A 24,558-nucleotide genomic window follows, 5' to 3' on the forward strand; every position below is an offset into this window, starting at 1 on the left:
ACTAAATCTCCCATTACATAAGTATTCAGACCCTTTACTCAGTACTTTGTTGAAGCACCTTTGGCAGCGATTACAGCCTCGATTCGTCTTGGGTATGACGCTACAAGCTTGGCACACCTGTATTTGGGGAGTTTCTCCCATTCTTCTCTGCAGATCCTCTCAAGCTCTATCAGATTGGATAGGGAGCGTCAATTCACAGCTATTTTCATGTTTCTCCAGAGATGTTCGATCGGGTTCAAGTCCGGGCTCTGGCTGGCCCACTCAATGACATTCAGAGACTTGTCCTGAAGCCACCCCTGCATTGTCTTGGCTCTGTGTTTAGGGTCCTTGTCCTGTTGGAAGGTGAAACGTTGCCCCAGTCTGAGGTTCTGAATGCTCTGGAGCAGGTTTTCATCAAGGATCTCTCAGTACTTTGCTCCTTTCATCTTTCCCTCTATCCTGATTAGTCTCCCAGTCCCTGCCTCTGAAAAACATCCCCACAGCATGATGCTGCCACCACCATGCTTCACCTTAGGGATGGTGCCAGGTTTCTTCCAGAAGTGACGCTTGGCATTCAGGCCAAAGATTTCAATCTTGTTTCTCATGGTCTGAGAGTCTTTTAGGTGCCTTTTGGCAAACTCCAAGCGGGCTGTCATGTGACTTTTTCAGAGGAGTGGCTTCCCTCTGGCCACTCTACCTTAAAGGCCTGATTGGTGGAGTGCTGCAGAGAAGGTTGTCCTTCTGGAAGGTTCTCCCATCTCCACAGAGGACCTCTGGAGCTCTGTCAGAGTGACCATGGAGTTCTTGGCACCTCCCTGACTAAGGCCCTTCTCCCCCGATTGCTCAGTTTGGCCGGACGACCAGCTCTAGGAAGAGTCTTGGTGGTTCCAAACTTCTTCCATTTAAGAATGATGGCGGCCACTGTGTTCTTGGGGACCTTCAATGCTACAGAAATGTTTTGGTACCCTTCCCCAGATCTGTGCCTCGACACAATGCTGTCTCGGAAGCTCTACGGACAATTCCTTCGACCATAGCTTGGTTTTTGCTATGACTTGCACTGTCAACAGTGGGATCTTATATAGACAGGTGTGTGCCTTTCCAAATAATGTCCTATCAATTGAAATTACAATAGGTGGACTCCAATCAAGTTGTAGAAAAATCTCAAGGATGATTAATGGAAACAGGATGAGGTCCTGAATGCTCTGATGATGTCGTCACACATCATCAGAGTGCACAGCTGAACATTGTACTCTCGGTTTGTTATTTTTGATTGAATCAAAACCGATATTCATTAAATGGATTCTGCGATGCGGTTAGCTTTTAACAGCAAGGACCTCTATTTCTTGTCATGAAATCCCGCTGAACCTCTCTGGGATCGTTCAGGACGCTAGCGTCCCACCTCGCCAACAGCCAGTGATATTGCAGGGCTCCAAATTCAAAACAACAGATATCTCATAATTAAAATTCCTCAACCATACAAGTATTTTACACCATTTTAAAGATACACTTCTCGTTAATCCAACCACAGTGTCCGATTTCAAAAATACTTTTCGGCAAAAGCAGAACATATCATTATGTTAGGTCAAAAGAGAGGTGTCACAGAGCAGAAATATAGATGAAATGAATCACTAACCTTTGACGATCTTCATCAGAAGACACTCCCAGGACTCAATGTTACACAATACATGTATGCTTTGTTCGATCAAGTTCATATTTATATCCAAAAAACTCAGTTTACATTGGCGTCATGTTCAGAAGTTCCTCCAAAACATCCGGAGAAATTGCAGAGAGCCACATCAAATAACAGAAATAATCATCATAAACATGAAAGATACATGTTTTACATAGAATTAAAGATAAACTTGTTCTTAATGCAACGGCTGTGTCAGATTTCAAAAAGCTTTACGGCAAAAGCACAATATTCAATAATCTGAGAACAGCGTTCAACCACAAAAGCAAGCCATACAGTTACCCACCAAATTGTGGAGTCAACAAAAGTCATAAATAGCATTATAAATCTTCACTTACCTTTGCTGATCTTCGTCGAAATGCACTGCCAGTTCTCATACTTCCACAAGAAATGTTTGTTTTGTTCGATTACGTCCATATTTATGTTCAAATACCTCCGTTTTGTTTGCGCATTTAGTTTGCGCGTTTAGTTCACTATTCCAAAGGCACAATGTGCGAGCGCAAAATCCAGACGAAAAGTCAAAAGAGTTCCATTACAGTTTGTAGAAACATGTCAAACGATTTTTACAATCAATCCTTAGGGTTTTTTTATAATACGTCTTCAATAATATTCTAACCGGACAATAGCGTATTCACTACAGAGGAAAAAGAAGGAACGGTGCGCCCGCGTGGCCGCGCAGTAAACAACTGATTGGCCTCAGGCTAGTCCACTTGTTGAAACAGCTCTTATTCGACACCCTTCCACAATAGAAGCCTCAAACAACTTTCTAAAGACTGTTGACATCTGCTGGAAGCCTTGGGAAGTGCAATCTGGCCCCATAGACACAGCATATTGGATAGGCAATCACTTAAATTATTTCACACAGATTTCCATCTTCCTGGTTGGATTTGTCTCAGGTTTCTGCCTGCCATATGAGTTCTGTTACAGTCACAGACATCATTCAAACAGTTTTAGAAACGTCAGAGTGTTTTCTACCCAATACTATTAATAATATGCATATATTAGCATCTGGGACCGAGTAGCAGGCAGTATAGTCTGGGCACCTTATTCATCCAAGCTACTCAATACTTCCCCCCTGTCACCAAGAAGTTAACAGACAGGTTTAAGCCTGCTTGACAGAGACGCTAAGTTGCTAGCCATCAAGCTAACGAAGTTGGTACCATATTAGTTTTTCAATGGAGCCCTCTTTGTCTGGAGAAATAAATGAATGGTTCCAGCAATGTAGGAGCTGTATCTATTATGCACTGTTTCGGGACAAACCAGACCACTCGGAGTACCGATGCAGCAATTTTTTACTTGCCGAGGATTATAGTCTTGAGTTGGCTTCGTTGATCACGCAGGTCACCAACCTACGTAAGAAACTGTGGAAAACTTAGAGTGGAATGTTTACATTTTCTACACCGGTGGCTGGATGGCGTTCGCGCATGTTTGATGCATCTCCGCCTTGTCGTTTGTCGTTATCCGACTGGCCGGTGTTGCCCAGAGCTCCCCCATCTGATAGCGGCGTAGAAGTAGCTCAGCGATGGTCGATTATCATGAACCGTGGAAGCCGAAGACAGCGACTTCCCGCAAAGCTGTCTACACTCCTAACGAGAGGCCCGGAGAGGATACAAACAGAAAATAGTTTTGCCATCCTGGAGCCTGATCTTCCTGCACCTTCGTCACTGGGGGTGCCTGTGTCTGCGACCGCAGTGCCTACAACTACGAAATCAACTTCGACCTTCTGTCCCTGCTTTGGATCGAGCGGGGCTTCTCCATCTGTCGGAGGCCTGCCACAGGCGCCGGGAGCAACGTGTTCAAGTTATCCTGCCTATCGCCTGTCCATAAAGGGTTCTCCGAATCCTGAGAGGCGTGGGAGTGGGCGGATTTCCTCGTCCACTCCAGCTGGGATTCTGGGCAGCTCCATGGTAAGAAATGTGACCGTTCCTTGTACAAAAACAATGTCTTATCCCGGAGCTCGAGTAAATGACATTACTAAGTTGCTCCCGAATGTACTACGCCAGGACGTGGAAATCGATTCTATCGTAGTCCATGTGGGTTTTAATGGCATTAAGAAGGGCAGTTCTGAATAGTTGAAACTGGATTTTAAAGAGTTGATTGACTCTCTGCTAAACACTAACAAAAGCTCCATAATATCTGGCCCTCTGCCATCTCTGAATCGTGGCATTGAACGTTTTAACAGGATTCTTTCTCTTCACAACTGGCTACGTGATTATTGCAGCTCAATGGGTCTAACTTTTGTTGACAATTCCGCTACCTTTTGGAAACAAAACACATTTTATAAGGAGGATGGGATCCACCCAAATCATTTGGGAGACTGGATCCTTTCACAGCACTATAAGGCTGCGTTGAGACAATGACTTATCAAAGACTGAAGACCAGCTAAGCTAATCCCTACCATTGTGATGCAGAGTTTATAGAAAATATGGAAATGCCAATGGTGGAGGTGTTGCTGTTTTTATTCAGAACCACATTCCTGTGAAGATTAGAGAGGAGCTCATGTCAAATACTGTTGAAGTAATATAATAACAAGTTCATCTGCCTCACCTAAAGCCCATTCTGGTGGGAAGCTGCTATAGGCCATCAAGTGCTAACAGTCAGTATCTGGATAACATGTGTGAAATGCTTGATAATGTATGTGATATCAACAGAGAGTTATATTTTCTGGGTGATTTAAATATTGACTGGATTTCATCAAGCTACCCACTTATGAAAAAGTTTCAAACTGTAACCAGTGCCTGCAACCTGGTTCAGGTTATCAGTCAACCTACCAGGGTAGTTATAAACAGCACAGGAATTAAATCATCAACATGCTTTAACTTGTTAGAGAAGCTGTTCCGCTTTGGGGATCAAATCAGCGGTAATTTCAAGTGCGCCACGTATAGTTTTTGATAAAACTCAAACTTTAATTAAAATTGACATACAATATACTGAATTAAAGCTACACTCGTTGTGAATCTATTCACCAAGTCAGATTTGTAAAATGCTTTTCGGGGAAAGCATGAGAAGCTATTATCTGATACCATCCACCCTACAAAAATACTGCAACGTCACCCAACGACAGATTTTGCGTTAGCGTCGCAAACGAAAAGGCTGAAATAAAATATAAAGCATTCATTACCTTTGACGAGCTTCTTTCTTGGCACTCCTAGATGTCCCATAAACATCATTTAGGGTCTTTTTTCGATTAAATCGGTCCATATATAGCCTAGATATCGAACTCGGAATACTGCGAGTAAAGAGAGAAAAATTAGCATTTCATAACGTAACGTCGTTTTTAAAAATCAAAAAGTCGACGATAAACTTTCACAAAACACTTCGAAATACTTTTCTAATGCAACTTTAGGTATTAGTACACGTTAATAAGCGATAAATGGATCAGGAAACGATGTTAAAATCTTTATCTTGTCGGTGTAGAAAAACATGTCTGACCAGAGGTCGACCAAAAATCCGGGCGGAGTCATCAGGGAAGATGTTCCCTTGTTTGGGCTAGACCAAGAATCAATTGCGAATCAAATGACATGACTCTAGACAACCTGTGGCAGCTGGAGGCAGTGTAAACTCGGCTCTATTTAATTCGATTCACTTTGAACAATTGCCTGTAGTGGCGGAAGGATATATTTTTCCATTTTCAGAGAACAGATTTTCATGCACTTTTCGATGAAACGCCCGTTCTGTAAATGCCACAGGCGTGATTTAAACAGTTTTGGAAACGTCTGAGTGTTTTCTATCCACACACACTAACCATATGAATGTACTATATTCCTGGCATGAATAGCAGGGCGCTGAAATGTTGCGCGATTTTTAACAAAAAGCTGCGAAAATCTGCATGAATTCTGAACATACTAATGCTGCAGAAATTCGCTTGAAAGCTGTATCCAGATCCATTGGATGTACTGATCACAATATAGTTGTCATATCTAGGAAAACCAATGTTCCAAAGGCTGGGCCTAATATAGTGTATAAGAGGTCATACAATACGTTTTGTAGTGATTCCTATGTTATTGATGTAAAGAATATATGTTAGTCCTGGTGTGTAATGAGGAGCAAACAGACACTACACTTGACATATTGTAATGATTTTCGTTGGTGGAAGAAGGAATAGACCAAAGCGCAGCGTGGTATGTGTTCCTGATGCCTTTAATAAACTGAACACCGAATACAAACAAACAAAAGAATAAAGGAAAACCAAAACAGTCCTGTATGGTGAAAACACTGAAACGGAAAATAATCACCCACAACTCAAAATGGGAAAACAGGCTACCTAAGTATGGCTCTCAATCAGAGACAACGATAGACAGCTGCCTCTGATTGAGACCGATACCAGGCCAAACACATAGAAAAAGAAAACCTAGACCTACAACATAGAATACCCACCCACATCACACCCTGACCAAACTAAAAATAGAAACATACGAAGCAATCTACGGTCAGGGCGTGACACACATTTCTGAAATGGCTTATTCCAGTTGCTGATAAGCATGCACCCATTAAGAAAATGACTGTAAAAACTGTTAAATCCCTGTGGATTGATGAGAAATTGAAAAATTATATGTTTGAGACGGATGAGGCAAAGTTAATGGCAAAGAAGTCTGGCTGCACAACCGATTGGCAAACGTATTGCATATTGAGAAATCATGTGACTAAACTGAATAAAAAGAATAAGAAACTACAATATGAAACCAAGATAAATTAAATAAAAAAATGATAGTAAAAAGCTTTGGAGCACCTTAAATGAAATTCTGGGAAAAAAGGCAATTTCAGCTCCGACATTCATTGAAACTGATGGCTCATTCATCACAAAACCAAATGATATTGCCAACTACTTTAATGATTTTTTTCATTGGCAAAAATAGCAATCTTAGGCATAACATGCCAGCAACAAATGCTGACACTACACATCCAAGCAATCTCAAATTGCTGACCAATCAGCCTGTTGCCAACCCTTAGTAAACTTTTGGAACAAATGGTGTTTGACCAGATACAATGCTATTTTACAGTAAACAAATTGACTAACTTTCAGCATGCTTATAGAGAAGGACATTCAACAAGCACAGCACTTACACAAATGACTGATGATTGGCTGAGAGAAATTGATGATAAAAAGATTGTGGGGGCTGTTTTGTTAGACTTCAGTGCTGCATTTAACATTATCGATCATAGTCTGCTGATGGCAAAACGTATGTGTTATGGCTTTACACCCCCTGATATATTATGGATAAAGAGTTACCCATCTAACAGAACACAGAGGGTGTTCTTTAATGGAAGCCTCTCCAACATAATCCAGGTAGAATCAGGAATACCCCAAGGCAGCTGTCTAGGTCCATTACTTTTTTGAATCTTTACTAATGAATTGCCACTGGCTTTGAGGAAAGCCAGAGTGTCTATGTATGCAGATGACTCAGCACTATACATGTCAGCTACTACAGCGATTGAAATAACTGCAAAAATTAACAATGAGTTGCAGTTAGTTTCAGAGTGGATGGCAAGGAATAAGTTAGTCCTAAATATTTCTAAAACTAAAAGCATTGTATTTGGGACAAATCATTCACTAAAACCCTAAACCTCAACTAAATATTGTAATAAATAATGTGGAAATTGAGCAAGTTGAGGTGACTAAACTGCTTGGAGTTACCCTGGATTGTAAACTGTCATGGTCAAAACATATTGATACAACAGTAGCTAAGATGGGGAGAAGTATGTCTATTATGAGGCTCTGCTCTACCTTCTTGACAGCACTGTCAACAAGGCAGGTCCTACAGGCCCTAGTTTTGTCGCACCTGGACTACTGTTCAGTCGTGTGGTCAGGTGGCACTAAAAAGGACTTAGGAAAATTGCAATTGGTTCAGGATAGGGCAGCTCGGCTGGCCCTTGGATGTTCACAGAGAGCTAACATTAATAATATGCTTGTCAATCTCTCCTGGCTCAAAGTGGAAGAGAGATTGACTTCATCACTGCTTGTATTTATTAGAAGTATTGACATGTTGAACTACTGGTGCACAGCTCGGACACCCATGCACACCCCACAAGACATGCCACAAGAGGTCTCTTCACAATCCCCAAGTCCAGAACAGACTACGGAAGGGGCACAGTACTAAATAGAGACATAACTAAATGTAACTCTATTTCAAATCAAGTAAATAATGCAAGCAGTAAAATTAGATTTTTAAAAAACAGATTAAAAAAACATGTTATGGAACAGCGGGGACTCTGAAGCAACACAAACATAGGCGCATACCCACACACACATGATAGCATACGCACTATACACAAACGTATATATGTGGTAATGGTGGAGTAGGGGCCTGAGGGCACACAGTCTGAATGTAATTGTAATGTTTTTAAAATTGTATAAACTGCCTTAATTTTGCTGGACCCCAGGAAGAGTAGCTGCTTCCTTGGCAGCAGCTAATGGGGATCCATAAAAAAATACAAATACAAAAACCTGAGCTCAATTTCGATTCTCATAGCAAAAGGTCTGAATACTTATGTAAATAAGGTATTTCTGTTTTTATTTGCAAAAAAAATAGTAAAAACCTATTTTAGCTTTGTCATTACAGGGTATTGTGTGTGGATTGATGAGGATTTTATTTGATCCATTTTAGAGTAAGTCTGTAACTTAACAAAATGTGGAAAAAGGGAAGGGGTCTGTCTGAATACTTCCCGAATGCACTGTATAGTAGAGAAATTGTAATTTGCATGCAACATGAATTGATTACATTTGTTTTTATTATTTTATTGACTGGGTGGTAATGCCTTAACTTTAGTAGCCATTATTAGCAGAGCAGCGTAGTGTTACAGTGATGTATGTAACTGACTAGCTAGCTGCTAATTATAGCTATCGTAGTTTATCAGGAGCATGTCTACTAACTCTGTCTTGAATGTCTGTCTGCTACCTCACTGACCAGAGCTGAGGCAGAACAGGATTCACTGTTACATTAGCAGACATGTGTTTGCTACCATTCTGACTTACCAAGCAGAGAGAGTAGGAGGGAGTGAACGTGGGAGGGAGGAAGAGAAAGTGGTAGAAAGAGAGAGAAGGTGGTAGAGAGAGCAGGGGAGAGTATGTGGGAGGGGGGAGAGAGCGGGAGACAAGGTGGGAGGGAGACAAAGAGCGGGGGAGAGAGGTGGGAGGGAGAGAGACCGAGAAGGTGGGATGGAGAGAGCGGGAAAAGGAGAGAGCGGGAAAAAGAGAGAGCAAGAAGGTGGGAAGCGAGAGAGGGGGAGAGCGAGATACAGAACAAGAGTGCGAGGATCCCTTTAATTTCACAGTCAGCCAAGCCATCCACACAATCACCTTCTGTTAATTCTATCTGCTACATCAATTAAATTGTTTGTAGAAACTAATTGAATGTGGCTTAATCACACATCTTAATAGCTTTGCACGCTTCGATCTGGCTGTTAATTCCAGCAATAAAAGGAAATGAGAGCGAGGAGCGCTAGCTGGCTGGGTAATTAGAGAGGAGGCAGGGGAAGAGATGAGTGCTTTATGGAACCCTGATAAAGGAAGGAGAAAGATTGAGGGAGAGATAAAGGAAAGGAAGAGATGGAAGGGGGGGGGGGGCATACCAGGCAAAAAGCAGAGCGGAGAGTTCTCCTCTGGCTTTTTCTGCTGAGCTCAATGATTTTCACCTTGGCTTCCCTTCCTCGTCCATTTGGGGTGGTGATGTTGTTTTAAATCTAAATCGTTATGAGAGAGAATGAGACCGTTTGCATTCATTAGTCTACTCCATGGTTCTCCAACCCTCTTCCTGGACAGCTAACCTCCTGTAGATTTTTGCTCCAAACCCAGATGTAACTAACCTGATTCAGCTTATCAACCAGCTAATTATTAGAATCATGTGCACTAGATTAGGGTTGGCGTGAAAAACTACAGGATGGTAGCTCTGCAGGAACAGGATTGGAGGGTCCTGGTCTACTCATTAAGTCTATAACTGAGTTAGTTTGTGAGGCAGCGTGGGTGCAGGTAATGTTCTGAAATGGCTATCTGTCAGTCAGTTTTGGTACTGTATGTCAGGATGGAAGTTATATCATATATATGATTAGTTTGTAGTTTTTAAAGGTTTTTCATGATCATCCACGTTTAGACTAATGAGATTGACTCAGTGTGCTTTGTGATGTGCGTTCCAGGACTACATGCAGAATGTGCACGGTAAAGAGATTGACTCAGTGTGTTTTGTGATGTGCGTTCCAGGACTACATGCAGAATGTGCACGGTAAAGAGATTGACCTGTTGAGGACCACGGTCAAGGTGCCAGGGAAGCGACCACCCAGAGCGGTCACCACCATCGCCCCCACTGCCAGCCCCAAGACCAACGGGCTGACCAAGGACCGTAGCACCCTGCAGCTAGGAGTGGGCACTGCAGGTAAGAGGGCCACCCTAGTCACCACTCTGGGTCCATGCCAGACCTCTGTACCAGAACTCGGTCAAAAACACATGTCAAATTATTTCAAATAAAATGATAAGCTACCTGTTATTTAATTTCCATGTTACAGTGGAACAAATAGAATAGTCCACAAAAAGCTAAATTAAGCACACCTCAAATACTTGGATATATTTCAAAAGTATTTGACTGAAGTCCGCTCTTCAATTTTGAGGAATCCACATCTGTTATAATACAGACAAACAGAGTAGGTAGAAGTTGCCTACTAACCACTGATACAGGGTCAGATATTTATTCCTCCTCTTAACAGTTATGGTCAGGTTTGGGAGTAAAATAATCCGATTTGAGATCTGCGGCTATAGGAACAACTTCTACCTTGTTCCAGAACCCAACCAAACACTTTCAACAACCACAGACCGAGGTATGTGCAAAAAGCTAGCAACTGAATAACTTAAGCTAAGCAACCTGATGCCAAGTTCAACTGTATGTAAATCTCTATCGACTTCATGTCCGGTCCAGCAGAAAATCAATAGAGGTTCTTCAGAGACATTAATACCATTCACTGCCCAGAAGATACAATAAAGTTCATTTTAATAGGTGAAATATATAATGATCATGTAATATGTATTTTCTTGCTGTATTTATGTGAAAACTCTTTAGATTTTGGTACAATGTCATTATGCAGATGCAGATGAGCTAACACAATGATATGATTACTGAAGGAGTGCTTATAAGACTATTAAATTCTATCTTAAAGGGCCAATCAACTTGAGAAGTCACAAGCTCTACTGGTTGGCTACTGCATAGCAACTTAGTGGTGCCAAAAAACCCTGGCTTGCCATAGAAAGCCTATGTAAATTACGAACACCAGAACAGCCAAACCATTCTTTGGCCTCTAAAATGATTTAATTATGATCAAGTTTCATTCCCACTGTGAATTATTTTAAAGTTCGCTACAAATTGAGATATTAAATTAAATAGTGATTCATTCTGACTACATTTGTCGTCACACAGGACCACGTGCTGACAAAGACAAATCACGGGCGGACAGGCTACGAGGAGGCTTGCGCCCTCTTGCCATAGACATTAAGGTTGACTCTCTCAGGCAGGATGAAAATGACTACATCGCCCATGATCCTTTGCTAGTTACGCCCACTTTCACCATGATCCTTAGCAATTTTGTTTTTGGTGCCATTCAGCAATACAACACGATTGAAATATTTCCGGCTTCATGCACCATCGGGAGTTTTCCGTAGGAATACATGGATGACGTCAGCACTATCACCATCTACTGGTTTTAATGTCTATAGTAGAAACAATTACATAGCGTTATCCCCGTCACTGTTTCAGTAAAAAGCTGAGGGATATGGCTCGAGAAATGTAACCACTCTCAAATTCATAGACAGATTGCCCCTTTAAATGATCTAAATATGATTCATTTGTTCATAATAATCATTATAACATTAAAAAAAATAAGAATTTCCCATCAAAGGGCAATTTTATTTTGTCTAGATGTTGAATTTTAGCTCTGACCTAAATTCCATCCAGGGGGCTTACCTTGCTTGTCCTGTGTCCTGCCAGTACCAATGCCTTCCTTCCTTCAGTCCACACAGGCCTATAAATAGACAGAGCTGGCTGTGCCACTGGAGGCTGGAGGGAGCTTTAGCAGGAACTGGCAGCAAGGCCCAGAGAGGCGAGGAGAAACCAGTGATTAAATTTAGGGGTTAGGATTAATTATTACTAAGAGTAATTATTACTAATTAGCAGCGTGGTCCCCAGACGGGGGTGATGTGGGGAGAGGGATAGAGGGGAGTGGGGTAATGAGGGCGTCCTCCATCGGCCGAGGAGCAGTGTCTGTTACCTCCTGCCATGGTTGTAGCTAATTGGATTGTGCAGTAGTGGAATAGACAGACTGGCCAGTAGGGACCACTTGTGGCCCAGCCCTTACTTATTTTGTTGATCCTGGCCAAGATTTGACCATCAGGACCCTACTCAAGAGGTTAATTATTCAAATGCCTGAGAAGATTTATGAGTTTACAGAGTGAAGGACAGGGGGTGGAAGTCACGTTCCAACTTCCAACTCATAAACAATTAACCTTCAGGAGGAGGGAGAAGAGAGCAGAGGTGTCTGAATCTGTAGGAGGAAGGAAAGAGAGAGGGGTGATGGGGAGAGGAGTGGTTATGGGGCCCTGAAAAAGAGGCCAAATGCTGTTTTTTGTTTTTAAAGAAATATTGTTTAACTCTGTTGTAAATACAGAGCTAGTAAAGGATGCTGTTGAGACAACTCACTACCGATTCTCACTATTTTTTTTGCGTCTGGGAGGGGAACAATACGAGGGCGATTTTAGTTCATCTCCAATTAGGAGAGAAAGGTTACAAATCAGGGCAGGTCTTCTCCCGTTGGAGCACCCTCTCCTGATGATGCGATCGGAGTGAGTTTGATTTCATTAGGCATGCAATTGATGAAGGGAACAAAGGAGTAATTTGTCATTCATGGTGTCTGAATCACAACCCTGTCTTTGCCTTTGGTAATCCATTCACTACCTGGATCTAAAGACCTTTAGAATCACAGGAGGAAGAGAGAGAGAGGGGAAGAAGATGGAGAGGAGAAGAGAGAGAGATGGAGACAAAGACTAAATGAATAAACACATGTGTCCATGAGTAAAAACGTGTTCAGGCCTAATTCCTTCTCCTCTGTCTGAGTGTTCAGCGGAACCATTTTACCCACGACAGATACATTGTATTAAAGTATTAATGTGGCCCATCAGTTTTAATCAATCGTATGGGGGGGGGGGGTTGACTGTGCTGCACAGTACCTCCCTCTTACATTGTAAACCAGTGAGTCTTCATCTTGCTCTGGGCTGCATACATACAGTCCAACCACTGGGCACTGACTCACTGACCACCATTAGGTTATGCCTCTGTCTCAGTGGCCACCAGCCCAGTGCCGGGGCCTGATGTGTGGGTGTGGTGACTGTCTAATGGCTCCTGACGAGGAGGCGGCTGGATGAGGGGGGAGGATTAGATGACATGGCTGAGCCACAGAGGGGAGTGTGGGGGGAAGCTTTCAGGGGTGGCGGGCGGCATTAGGCAGTAGTGATAGTGATAATAGTGGTGGTGGATTACACGGCTCCAGACACAGATGATGTGCTCCTTTCCTCCTTCCCTCCTTTCCTCCTTCCCCCATTACCCCCTTCCCTCCTTCCCCCATTACCCCCCTTCCCTCCTCCAGACACAGAGGATGTGCTCTTTTCCCCCTTCCCTCCTTTCCTACTTCCCTCCTTCCTCCTTTCCCCCTTCCCTCCTTCCATCCCCCACATTAGCATTAATGCCTCATTATCCTGATACTTGTACATAATGGCAACAACTCCACAGTGGGGTCAGGCCTCTGCTTCACGGCTCATCAGTCCTCTGACGGTACGCCTGGCCGCGCCGGCCCAAAGAGAAATGAGAGGCAAGATGACGTTACTGCTACCGCCGTTCTGTAGCTACCCACTAATCCATCCCTTCTACTTAGATTACAGCCCCAGCCAGAGCCAGCCCCGCTGCTGCTGCTTAGCATGGAAAACACTCCTTTACTCTCTCTCCCACACACTTAGTTATATTTGTCAAATGAACATAATTATATAAATGTTTAAATGCAGATATAGGCGTACATGATTGCGGTAGAGCTTTTGGACATGTCTATTAACATGCAGGTGGAACTGCCAATATAAATTCCCAAATTATCACAGAAAGTGAAATTATGGTTTTATTTTGAGACCAAGTTTCTTCTTTTTACAGTAGTTTGTTTTTTGTAATGACAGTATGTCTACAGTACCTTGTGTAAATTCAGCCTAAGTGACTAGCCAGTTGAATAGATAAGTATTCACACTCCTTGACTTCTTCCACCTTTCGTTACAGCCTGAATTTAAAATGGATTAAATTGAGATGTTTAGTCACTGGCCTACACACAATACTCCATAATGTCAAAGTGGAATTACATTTGTAGACATTTTTACAAATGATTTAAAAATGAAAAGGTGAAATGTCTTGAGTCAATAATTATTCAACCCCTTCGTTATGGCAAGCCTAAATAAGTTCAGGAGTAAACATTTGCTAAACAAGTCACGTAATAAGTAGCATGGATAGTATAATGTTTAGCATGATTTATCTGTAAGCTTCCTGAGTCGAACAGTGAATTTCAAACACAGATTCAACCACAGAGACCAGGGAGGTTTTCCAATGCCACGCAAAGAAGGGCACCTATTGGTAGATGGGTAAAAATGTAAAAAATATATGGAGTAGAGCTAAGCACACACAAAATCCTAGAGTAAAACCTGGTTCTATCTGCTTTCCAACAGACACTGGTAGACAAATTCACTTTTCAACTTGACAATAACCTAAAACACAAGGCCAAATATACACTGGAGTTGCTTACTAAGATGACATTGAATGTTCCTGAGTGCCCTAGTTAAGGTTCTGACTTAAATCTGCATGTAAATCTATGACAAGACTTGAAAATGGCTGTCTAGCAATGATCAACAACCAACTTGCCAGAGTTTGAAGAATTTTTTAAAGAATAATGTGCAAATATTGTACAATCCAGGTGTGCAAAGCTCTTAGAGACATCCCCAGAAAGACTCACAACTGTATGTATTGACTCAAGGAGTTTAATACTTATCTAATCAAGATATATTAGTGTTTTATTTTTCCAATTTGTTTGACAAATATTCAAATTTTTCTTACACTACGACATTACAATATTTTTTGTAGATCGTTGACAAAAAATTTGAATCCAACTTTGTAACACAACAAAATGTCGAAAATGTCAAGGGTTGTGAATACTTTCTGAAGGCGCTGTAACTTTGCGAAGTGTCACGCCCTGACCTTAGAGATCCTTTTTATGTCTCTATTTGGTTTGGTCAGGGTGTGATTTGGGGTGGGTAATTCTATATTCTATTATTTGTATTTCTATGTTTTGGCCGGGTAGGGTTCTCAATCAGGGACAGCTGTCTATTGTTGTCTCTGATTGAGAACCATACTTAGGTAGCCCTTTTTTCCAACTGTCTTTGTGGGAAGTTGACTTTTTTTAGGGCACATAGCCTTTAGCTTCACTGTTTGTTTTTTGTAGTGTTTATTGTTTTGTTCGGCGTAATTTTTCTAATAAAAAGAAAATGTACACTCATCACGCTGCACCTTGGTCCTCTTCTTTTAATGGCTGTGACACTAAGATGTTGATATTTTCAGTAGATCTTTTAACTGTTGCGTTGCTTTAGGGTTCACTGATGGTATACAGTGGGGCAAAAAAGTATTTATTCAGCCACCAAATGTGCAAGTTCTCCCACTTAAAAAGATGAGAGAGGCCTGTAATTTTCATCATAGATACACTTCAACTATGACAGACAAAATGAGAGAAAAAAAATCCAGAAAATCACATTGTAGGATTTTTAATGAATTTATTTGCAAATTATGGTGGAAAATAAGTATTTGGTCAATAACAAAGTTTATCTCAATACTTTGTTATATACACTTTGTTGGCAATGACAGAGGTCAAACGTTTTCTGTAAGTCATCACAAGGTTTTCACAAACTGTTGCTGGTATTTTGGCCCATTCCTCCATGCAGATCTCCTCTAGAGCAGTGATGTTTTGGGGCTGTTGCTGGGCAACACGGACTTTCAACTCCCTCCAAAGATTGTCTATGGGGTTGAGATCTGGAGACTGGCTAGGCCACTCCAGGACCTTGAAATGCTTCTTACGAAGCCACTCCTTCGTTGCCCGGGCGGTGTGTTTGGGATCATTGTCATGCTGAAAGACCCAGCCACGTTTCATCTTCAATGCCCTTGCTGATGGAAGGATGTTTTCACTCAAAATCTCACGATACATGGCACCATTCATTCTTTCCTTTACACTGATCAGTCGTCCTGGTCCCTTTGCAGAAAACAGCCCCAAAGCATGATGTTTCCACCCCCATGCTTCACAGTAGGTATGGTGTTCTTTGGATGCAACTCAGCATTCTTTGTCCTCCAAACACGACGAGTTGAGGTTTTACCAAAAAGTTATATTTTGGTTTCATCTGGCCATATGACATTCTCCCAATCTTCTTCTGGATCATCCAAATATTCTCTAGTAAACTTCAGATGGGCCTGGACATGTACTGGCTTAAGCAGGGGGACACATCTGGCACTGCAGGATTTGAGTCCCTGGCTTTGTTACTTTGGTCCCAGCTCTCTGCAGGTCATTCACTAGGTCCCCCCCTGTGTGGTTCTGGGATTTTTGTTCACCGTTCTTGTGATCATTTTGACCCCACGGGGTGAGATCTTGCGTGGAGCCCCAGATCGAGGGAGATTATCAGTGGTCTTGTATGTCTTCCATTTCCTAATAATTGCTCTAAAAGTTGATTTTTTTCAAACCAAGCTGCTTACCTATTGCAGATTCAGTCTTTCCAGCCTGGTGCAGGTCTACAATTTTGTTTCTGGTGTCCTTTGACAGCTCTTTGGTCTTGGCCATAGTGGAGTTTGGAGTGTGACTGTTTGATAAAAAGTTCAAACAGGTGCCATTAATACAGGTAATGAGGTAATGAGGACAGAGGAGCCTCTTAAAGAAGAAGTTACAGGTCTGTGAGAGCCAGAAATCTTGCTTGTTTGTAGGTGACCAAATATTTATTTTCCACCATAATTTGCAAATAAATAAATTAATAATCCTACAATGTGATTTTCTGGATTTTTTACCCTCATTTTGTCTGTCATAGTTGAAGTGTACCTATGATGAACATTACAGGCCTCTCTCATCTTGTTAAGTGGGAGAACTTGCACAATTGGTGGCTGACTAAATACTATCTTGCCCCACTGTATGTACCTGATGGTACAAGGCACACCAACATATCCCAACAAGTAGTTTGACTCTTGGCTGTCCGAAAGGGGGAAAATTAATAGCTAAATAAATACACAAACCCTATATGGATTCATATTTAAAATTTCAAGTAACAATCATGCCTAATTGTCAGATGTGATGCTAATGATTAATGAATTAAACATGGATCCATCAATTAGTCCCCACAGAGCAGACCTAGACCACTTCTGCATAAAGCAGCGTATAATGTAATTACACCGGAGCTATAATCAGCTGGTCGCATCAGGGGAGAATGTTCTCTATCTGCCCCATAGAAATAGTATTCGAATATTAGACGAGTATCTTGTCAAAATATCGAAGCTTGTAAATGTTGTCTTTCTCTTCTGATTTAACTTTAGATATAACTTGATGGATCATTGTACTATCTTGGATGCTAGTGTGCAGTGTGAAAGTCAGAATTTGTCACTGGTGTATTTGATGCATTTTGGTCAGAAAATGTTTCACTTCTGATTCTCACTTCTGTTTTAAAGTTGGCGTTGAGGCTCAGTTGAGTTATTATTAGAACTTTAGTAGCAGTGATTTTATGTTGAGCAAGTTGTCTAAATTAATTGAGGTATTGAAATATTGAATGTAATCGTTGCATTGAAATACATTAAATAATGCGAAGCAGTAATATTATATTCACTAGTATTACCACTTATCTTAGAGAAGTGATATTTTTTTATTTTTCAATTTGATGAATCATCCATATAGATCATCCATATATATATATATAACATTTACAAATAAACTCACTTAATTTTAGGATTTTCAAATATGCCAGCTCATGCCATCAGTCAGTAACTCACTCAAAATGACTCCAAAATTGTCGTCCCCCCCATCAACAATGATTAAACACACATGTGAGGGATTTTGTTCAAATTTACTGCATCTTTCCACCATGATTCTTCATCACATCATCTCTCCCCTCTCTCCAATGCCCTGGTTTGGGGATGCAAATTCAGTCAGCACTCCCCTGCATGGTTCTCTCTCTCTCTTTCCCTCTCCTCTCTATCTGCGATCCCGCTCCTTCCCCTCTGGGACCTGAAGATTAATATTCCCGGGCCCAACAAGATAATTACTGATACCAATTAGACATGATTATGTGAATTTGATACACTTATTACTCTCGCTAATGAGAAGGACGTCTTACCCTAACAAGAGCGCCGCGGCGCTTGGTTTACTTTACACACAGCACACAGTATATTATATCTAGCTACTGTTATTGTTGTTAAACCTCAATCTGAATAATATATATTTTTTACGTCTCATAATTGTTAACAAAAGACCTTGATGTGTTACAAGTAACACAATACATATTATGTGACTTTTACCAAAACAAAGTGTTTGACTGCTACCCTTTCAGAGCAGTCTTTGCTATCAGTAGATTAAGTTATATAAAACTGGTGCTCAATTATTGCTTCTAGTCTAGTCTATCATATCTTGGAGAATACCCAGCAGAAATGATAATATAGTTTTGTTTTTACTACAACCTAAGGAGTAGAGCATCTTGTTACATTTCAGAGATGACTCATCCACTCTATTGTCTCTAGTTGGGCTTAATGTGTGGTAACAAATGCTCATGGGTAACTTTATAGTAGGCATGTATTCTCTATTCTCTATTGCAGCTCTGACAATAAAAACCCATACTTGATCTTATAAGTCTGTTGATTTACTGATAAATACCATGTATATCATTTGACTCAGAATCAACCATGAATGACTTATTTAGTTACATTTGATTGTGATTTTGTACAGGGAATGGTGGATAAATAAAGTTTTGGTTAAAATAAAATAATTATCATAGACTAATTTCATTGGATGAAAATACATATATATTCTTATATTAGCACACTGTACTAGAAGAAGTCAAGTCAGTATCTGTTGTGTTGTGTGGCTGTCCAGACAGGAACAGGAGGGAAGGACCCCACACAGTGCTGCCTAGCCCATGAATTAGTAAATGGAGGCAGGCAGACAGGCAAAGAGATGTCCGTGGTTTGCCTGATTGGAAGTCGGGGAGAGAGAGGGGGCCTGCCGCCTGCCGACGGCGGGAGAGATGGATGTGGCAGTCAAAAGGATGAGGCGAGATAATTAGCGATCAGAGTGTATCTTGTTAATTAAGGGCTAATTAGAGACAGGCGGAGGGAGAGGGGGAGATGGGGGAAGGCAGGGAAGGGATGGAGGGTTTACACATGTAACACAGAGAGATAAACACAAGAAAGGGGCCGGCAGCATTGTGCAACTTTACTATAATGTCTGTTCTCGTACAGATAAAATTTAAAAAAAAAACAGAAAGAGAACTGCAAAACTTGTTATTAACAAATATGGCTTGTTTGATGCAACATACAATTGGATTTGCAAAAGAGATTGTAACCTCAGTGAAATGCACCTCTTTGTACAGGTACATGAGATGATGATGCATGACACCCCCTCTCTCTCCCTTTCTTTCTCTCCCTCTCTCTCTCTTTCTCTCCCTCTCTCTCTCTCTCTCTCTCTCTCTCTCTCTCTCTCTCTCTCTTTCTCTCTCTCTCCAGGTGCGCCCCACTCTAACAGTAGTACGTCCCTCCAGTCAGAGCATTCGGTCGGCGGGGGAAATCTGGTGGGCTTCGGGGGCAGTAAAGACGGCATGCACCAACGCTCCTTCTCTGTGTCCAGCGCTGACCAATGGAACGAGGCTGTCATCAACACCAGTGCAAGCACCGGGACCGGTGAGACTGACGACCACACCTCCCATGTCCTCTTCCTCATCCCTCCACCTTTTCTTCTTCCTGCTTTTTTACTCCATCTTTCCTACTCCTTCTTCCACAACTCCACTCCCACTATTTACTCAATGAAGTCTCAGCCACTCGATGTCATTGAAATAGATGTAGCGAGATGGTGACACACGACACAATGAACAGTAGACAGCGTCCAGAACAGACCTGGTACAGTCATATCAGTGGAGGTGCAATAGCCGTTCGTATTCATTACGGCACACTGTAGCAAAACCTTTTGCAGAGGAAAACAAGTGTTTCTTATTGGAAAAGTTCAGGTAGTCCCTCCTTTTTTCAGTCCGTTTTCTTCCATTTGGTGCCTAATGAATAGGACCCTGTTATTGGTGAAGAGGTGGAATAGAACAAAGATCGTTTTCATAATGAGGTAATCAGGCTTTTGATCGCTGTGACCTTTTCGCCTACTGTTATCTTACAGAAGCGAAAGATGATGGTGGAGAGGAAGTGAGTGAAGGTTATTTGCCATCCCAGCACCCTAACTCCGCTTCCCTCCCACCCCATCACAGAGACTTGCCAGCGCACTTGAGTGAAGTAAAATAATACATTTGCTGTGCGTGTTGGCTCCTCTCCCCCCTCACTCTCTCCGCAATAGGAAAATTAATGCTTTTCGGGGGTACCATTCATCACCAGTTATTTCCCCTCTCTTTGTGGTTGGCAGTAAAAAAGCACTTAAATGCACATCAACAGAATAACAGTCATTTCCATGCATGTTTGCACTCTGCTAGTTCTCATTAGCACTGTGGCGGCGGCGGCCCCCTCCCCATCGGCTCCCAGGGGCCCCGGCAGTTTAAAGAGCGCTCTTTTCGAGCACTGCTGGAGTCCAACGCTGTGCCGTGCGCACAGCCTCATGGTTCCACAGACAAGCCCCGTCTCTCATTTGCAACTGCCAAACGATCAATTCTGCCTGGACGCAGGCAGGCACTTCTATCATAACCCCCTACCCCTCTACTCTCCCATCAGCAGCACGCCCAAAGCAGAATTACTTAGAGGAGAGAGTGTGGTGGGGTCCTCTCAAATAATTGTTTGTGTGTGTGCGTGTGTACCTGTATACAGGCTTGTGTGTTTACGTTTTCACATTTGTGTGTACTCTAGGCTACATGTCTTATATATGTTGTTCAGGAGTGAGCCATGTGTGTGTGGTCAATGTATGTGTGTGTGTATTCCAAATCACTGTGCTGTCATCCCACTCTACCGATACGCTACTTACTAAACAGCGAGCTAAAATCTATTTCCTTGTTTGGTAAACTGAGAAGACTTGACTTCATATTAGCATAGCTCATTAGCCACCATCCTTTCTTCTCCTCGACCAGATTTTAAATTCCCTCCATTACTCAGTTTTCTTCAATTATATCCATGGTTCTGTTTAAGGTAACCACAAATGAGCCAAATGAGCTGAGAATGATAGATATTCGAGAAGTCATGTCAAATGGTAAATATGTTACTTTGTTCCATTCTTGCATTACCAATATTGTATACTGACACTACATTTGGGCGATTCAGAAGGGCTTTATCATTTGAAAACAAGTAGACTTCAATGTGTTCTTTGAGTATTGCATTCATTGATATGCCTCCCTGCCCTACAAATAGCGAATCTCAATTAAAATGTACAGCAGAATACTCATTCAATGTGATATGTGACTGCAGTGTTTTGAAGGTAACAACATAACAGTTGATTGAATTGTGACCTCTTTATCTTTCATTCTAATGGAACCTTCAATAATCAATAGGAGGAAGGTCCACCGTTCATTCAGAATGTTTTACCATTTGAGTAGACGTCAACCCAGAGCCCCAATCACTCCATTATCCTTCGTCAAGGTTGCAGGTTAACATAAAACATGGTTCTTCTTAGAAGAAAAATACAAAAAATAGCAGATTGATGATATGCTGAAGAATAAAATGCATCTTAGTCCAGGTAACCATTTCCATATTATTTAAAGAATGTCCTCATTTGTAAACCTATTGAGGGAGATGCAGGGGGAGCTAGCTACATCTCTTGAATATTGAACGTAGCCTTTTGATTAAATCTCAGCCCCATTTTGTCTATTGCTTCGCAGGCCACTCTTAATCTGGGCCCACACAAGAAGCTGTGTTTAGAAACGGTCTTTCCTTTATATACTTCATCCTTTACACCTGAATTAAAAACAGACTTGACAGGCACCTAAGCACTGTGACATTTTTACAAATGGCAATATAACTCCGTCAATGCCAAAGTGAGTGACCCCCAGTTAAAGTTTTGTTGTAGTATGCAGTATCCTGCTAACTGGGGAGCAGACAAACATTTTGACCAAGTCTGAGGGTTTGAAAAGTGTTTTTTATAGTATATAAACAGGTCACTGCCAAAATAAAGGAAATACCAACATAGTGTTTTAGTAGGGTGCTGGGCCACCACATGTCTGAACAGCTTCAATGCACCTTGGCATAGATTCTACAAGTGTCTGGAACTGTATTGTAGGGATGCGAAACCATTCTTCCATGACAAATTTCATAATTTGGTGTTTTGATGATAGTGGTGGAAAACGCTCTCTCAAACCGCCGCTCCAGAATCGCAGGTTGACGTTTATTGTCATAAGTCTTCTCCTGGAGGCAGAACTGAGTGATTTCCCCTTAGATAGGCCAGCTGCAATTGCTATATTGTAAAAATTCATGAAAACAAACATTTGCTTAGGGTTAGGCTTTAGGGTTAGCAGTGAGGTTAAGGTTAGGTTGACTTTGTGGCCGTGGCAGCTAATGACCACTGCAGAGCTGCCTCCAGAACAAGATTCTTGACAAAAAACTCCAACCTGCTCCAGAATCTCCAATAAGTGTTCAATTATTGTTGAGATCTGGCGACTGAGACGGACATGGTTTACATAATTTTCATGCTCATCAAACCATTCAGTGACCACTTGTGCCCTGTCGATGGGGGCATTGTCATCCTATGGGGGCATAGCTAAAATAATGGCCTGCCCAGCATTTTTATACATGACCCTAAGCATGATTACTTAATTAACTCAGGAACCACACCTGTGTGGAAGCACCTGCTTTCAATATACTGTGCCCCTCATTTACTGAAGTGTTTCCATTATTCTGGCAGTTACCTGTAGGTATATACACCATCAGAGTATGTTTCTCCAGTGAAGGTATTTCATCACAGAGGCAGTGAGTGAAGGCAGGACCAGCCTGTTCTGTACCTCAGGGTGTTCTGCTGTATTGCTGGAACTCTACTCTGCTCTGCCCTCCCGTCGTGTACTGGAGAGCGTGGTACATGGGGAGTTTGATTTCCACGCCGGGTCCATAATGAAGTTTGACATTTAGTTTGGAGAGAGCAGCAGAGCGTGATCAGGCCTTGATTAGTGCACTCTAATTGAGGATAATAAGGGGGAGACGGTGATTGTTTCTAATTTTTGCCATTAATTGCAGCCGATGCCGTTGATTGAGGACAGGCAGTGAGCTGCTGCGGTGTCAAGTGGCCTAGCCGGTGAAATCACAGTGCTCCCATACCCAGAGCCTCTTGAATTACGCATTTAGAAATTAAATTAAAAACTCTCTCTCTCATTCTGTCTCTGTGTCTCTCTCTCTCGTTCTCATTCATTATCATTGTGAGAAGGCTGCCGGTTTGCGGAAGGGCCAGAAAGCTGTTAGCAGTTCGGTGCTGCGATGGAGCTATTAGCTCCCTCTTTGTCTCGCGCACAGTCTTCATCATGCAGCATGTTTAAACGGTAATTTCCCCGGTGGGAGTGTAATACACTGTAATCATAGGTTAGCCCTGATACCTATTCCACAGTACCTGCATGCCCAGGAGGAGAGGCTGGGAGAGGCTATATGGCACTCAGCTGAGAGGAGAGAGAGACTCCTGATCCTCAACATGCTTCATTCCCGCCCCTCGCTACCTCGCTCTCGCTCTCTAGCTCCCGACAGCACCTCATAACCAGTAGCTAATAATGCCAAAGTGAACTCGCTGAGCGGCTCACAACTGTGAGCTACAGTGCCTCCATTTTAAACAGAGAGCCAGTTGGTGGCATCTACTCCTAGGTTTTATTATGGGAAATCTGATGCGATCCATCAGATATGGATAGCTTTGAATTGAGGTGCACTTCAGATGAGTCAACACTAGATTATGTTGGATGACTAGTGCACTGCCAGGGACTCTCTGACATTGTTGCTCAATGATGTGTATGCATGGTTTAACAGACTCTTATCAGTGAGTAATAGATATACATTGAGTGTACAAAACATTAGGAACACCTGCTCTTTCCATGATAAATCAAATTGTATTTGTCATATGCACTGAATACAACAGGTGTAGAACTTGAAATTCTTACTTACAAGCCTTTAACCAACAATGCAGTTCAAGAAATAGAGTTAAGAAAATATTTACTAAATAAACTAAAGTAAAAAATAATATAAAATAAAAAGTAACACATTAAAATAACAATAATGAGGCTATAGACAGGTGGTACCGGTACCGAGTCAATGTGCGGGGATAAAGGTTAGTCGAGGTAATTTGTACATTTAGGTAGGGTTAAAGTGATTATGCATAGATAATAAACAGTGAGTAGCAGCAATGTAAAAACAAAGGGTGGAGTGTCAATGTAAATAGTCCGGGTGTCCATTTGATGAATTGTTTAGCAGTCTTATGCCTTGGAGTTGAAGCTCCAAGGCTTGCCATGCGGTAGCAGAGATAACATTCTATGACTTGGGTGACTGGAGTCTTTGACAATTGTTTGGCCTTCGTCTGACACCGTATATAGGTCCTGGATGGCAGAAGGCTTGGCCACAGTGATGTACTGGGCAGTACGCACTACCCTCTGTAGCACCTTACAGTCGGATGCCGAGCAGTTGCCATACCAGGCGGTGATGAAATCGGTCAGGATACTCTCGATG

General features: G+C 41.9%; 1 protein-coding gene across 2 annotated transcripts in view; it reads left to right on the plus strand.

The window, feature by feature from the left end:
* agap3 (ArfGAP with GTPase domain, ankyrin repeat and PH domain 3) overlaps positions 1-24,558 on the plus strand; it is a 320,528-nt gene that overhangs the window by 244,708 nt on the left and 51,262 nt on the right. For both annotated transcript variants that reach the window (XM_029642909.2, XM_029642908.2), the window contains exons 11-12: positions 9,864-10,035; positions 19,459-19,632. In XM_029642909.2, coding sequence (XP_029498769.1) covers positions 9,864-10,035; positions 19,459-19,632 — 346 coding nt within the window. The remainder of the gene's footprint in view (positions 1-9,863; positions 10,036-19,458; positions 19,633-24,558) is intronic.

The sequence above is a fragment of the Oncorhynchus nerka genome, linkage group LG9b, assembly GCF_034236695.1.
Source record: "Oncorhynchus nerka isolate Pitt River linkage group LG9b, Oner_Uvic_2.0, whole genome shotgun sequence".
Lineage (NCBI taxonomy): Eukaryota > Metazoa > Chordata > Actinopteri > Salmoniformes > Salmonidae > Oncorhynchus > Oncorhynchus nerka.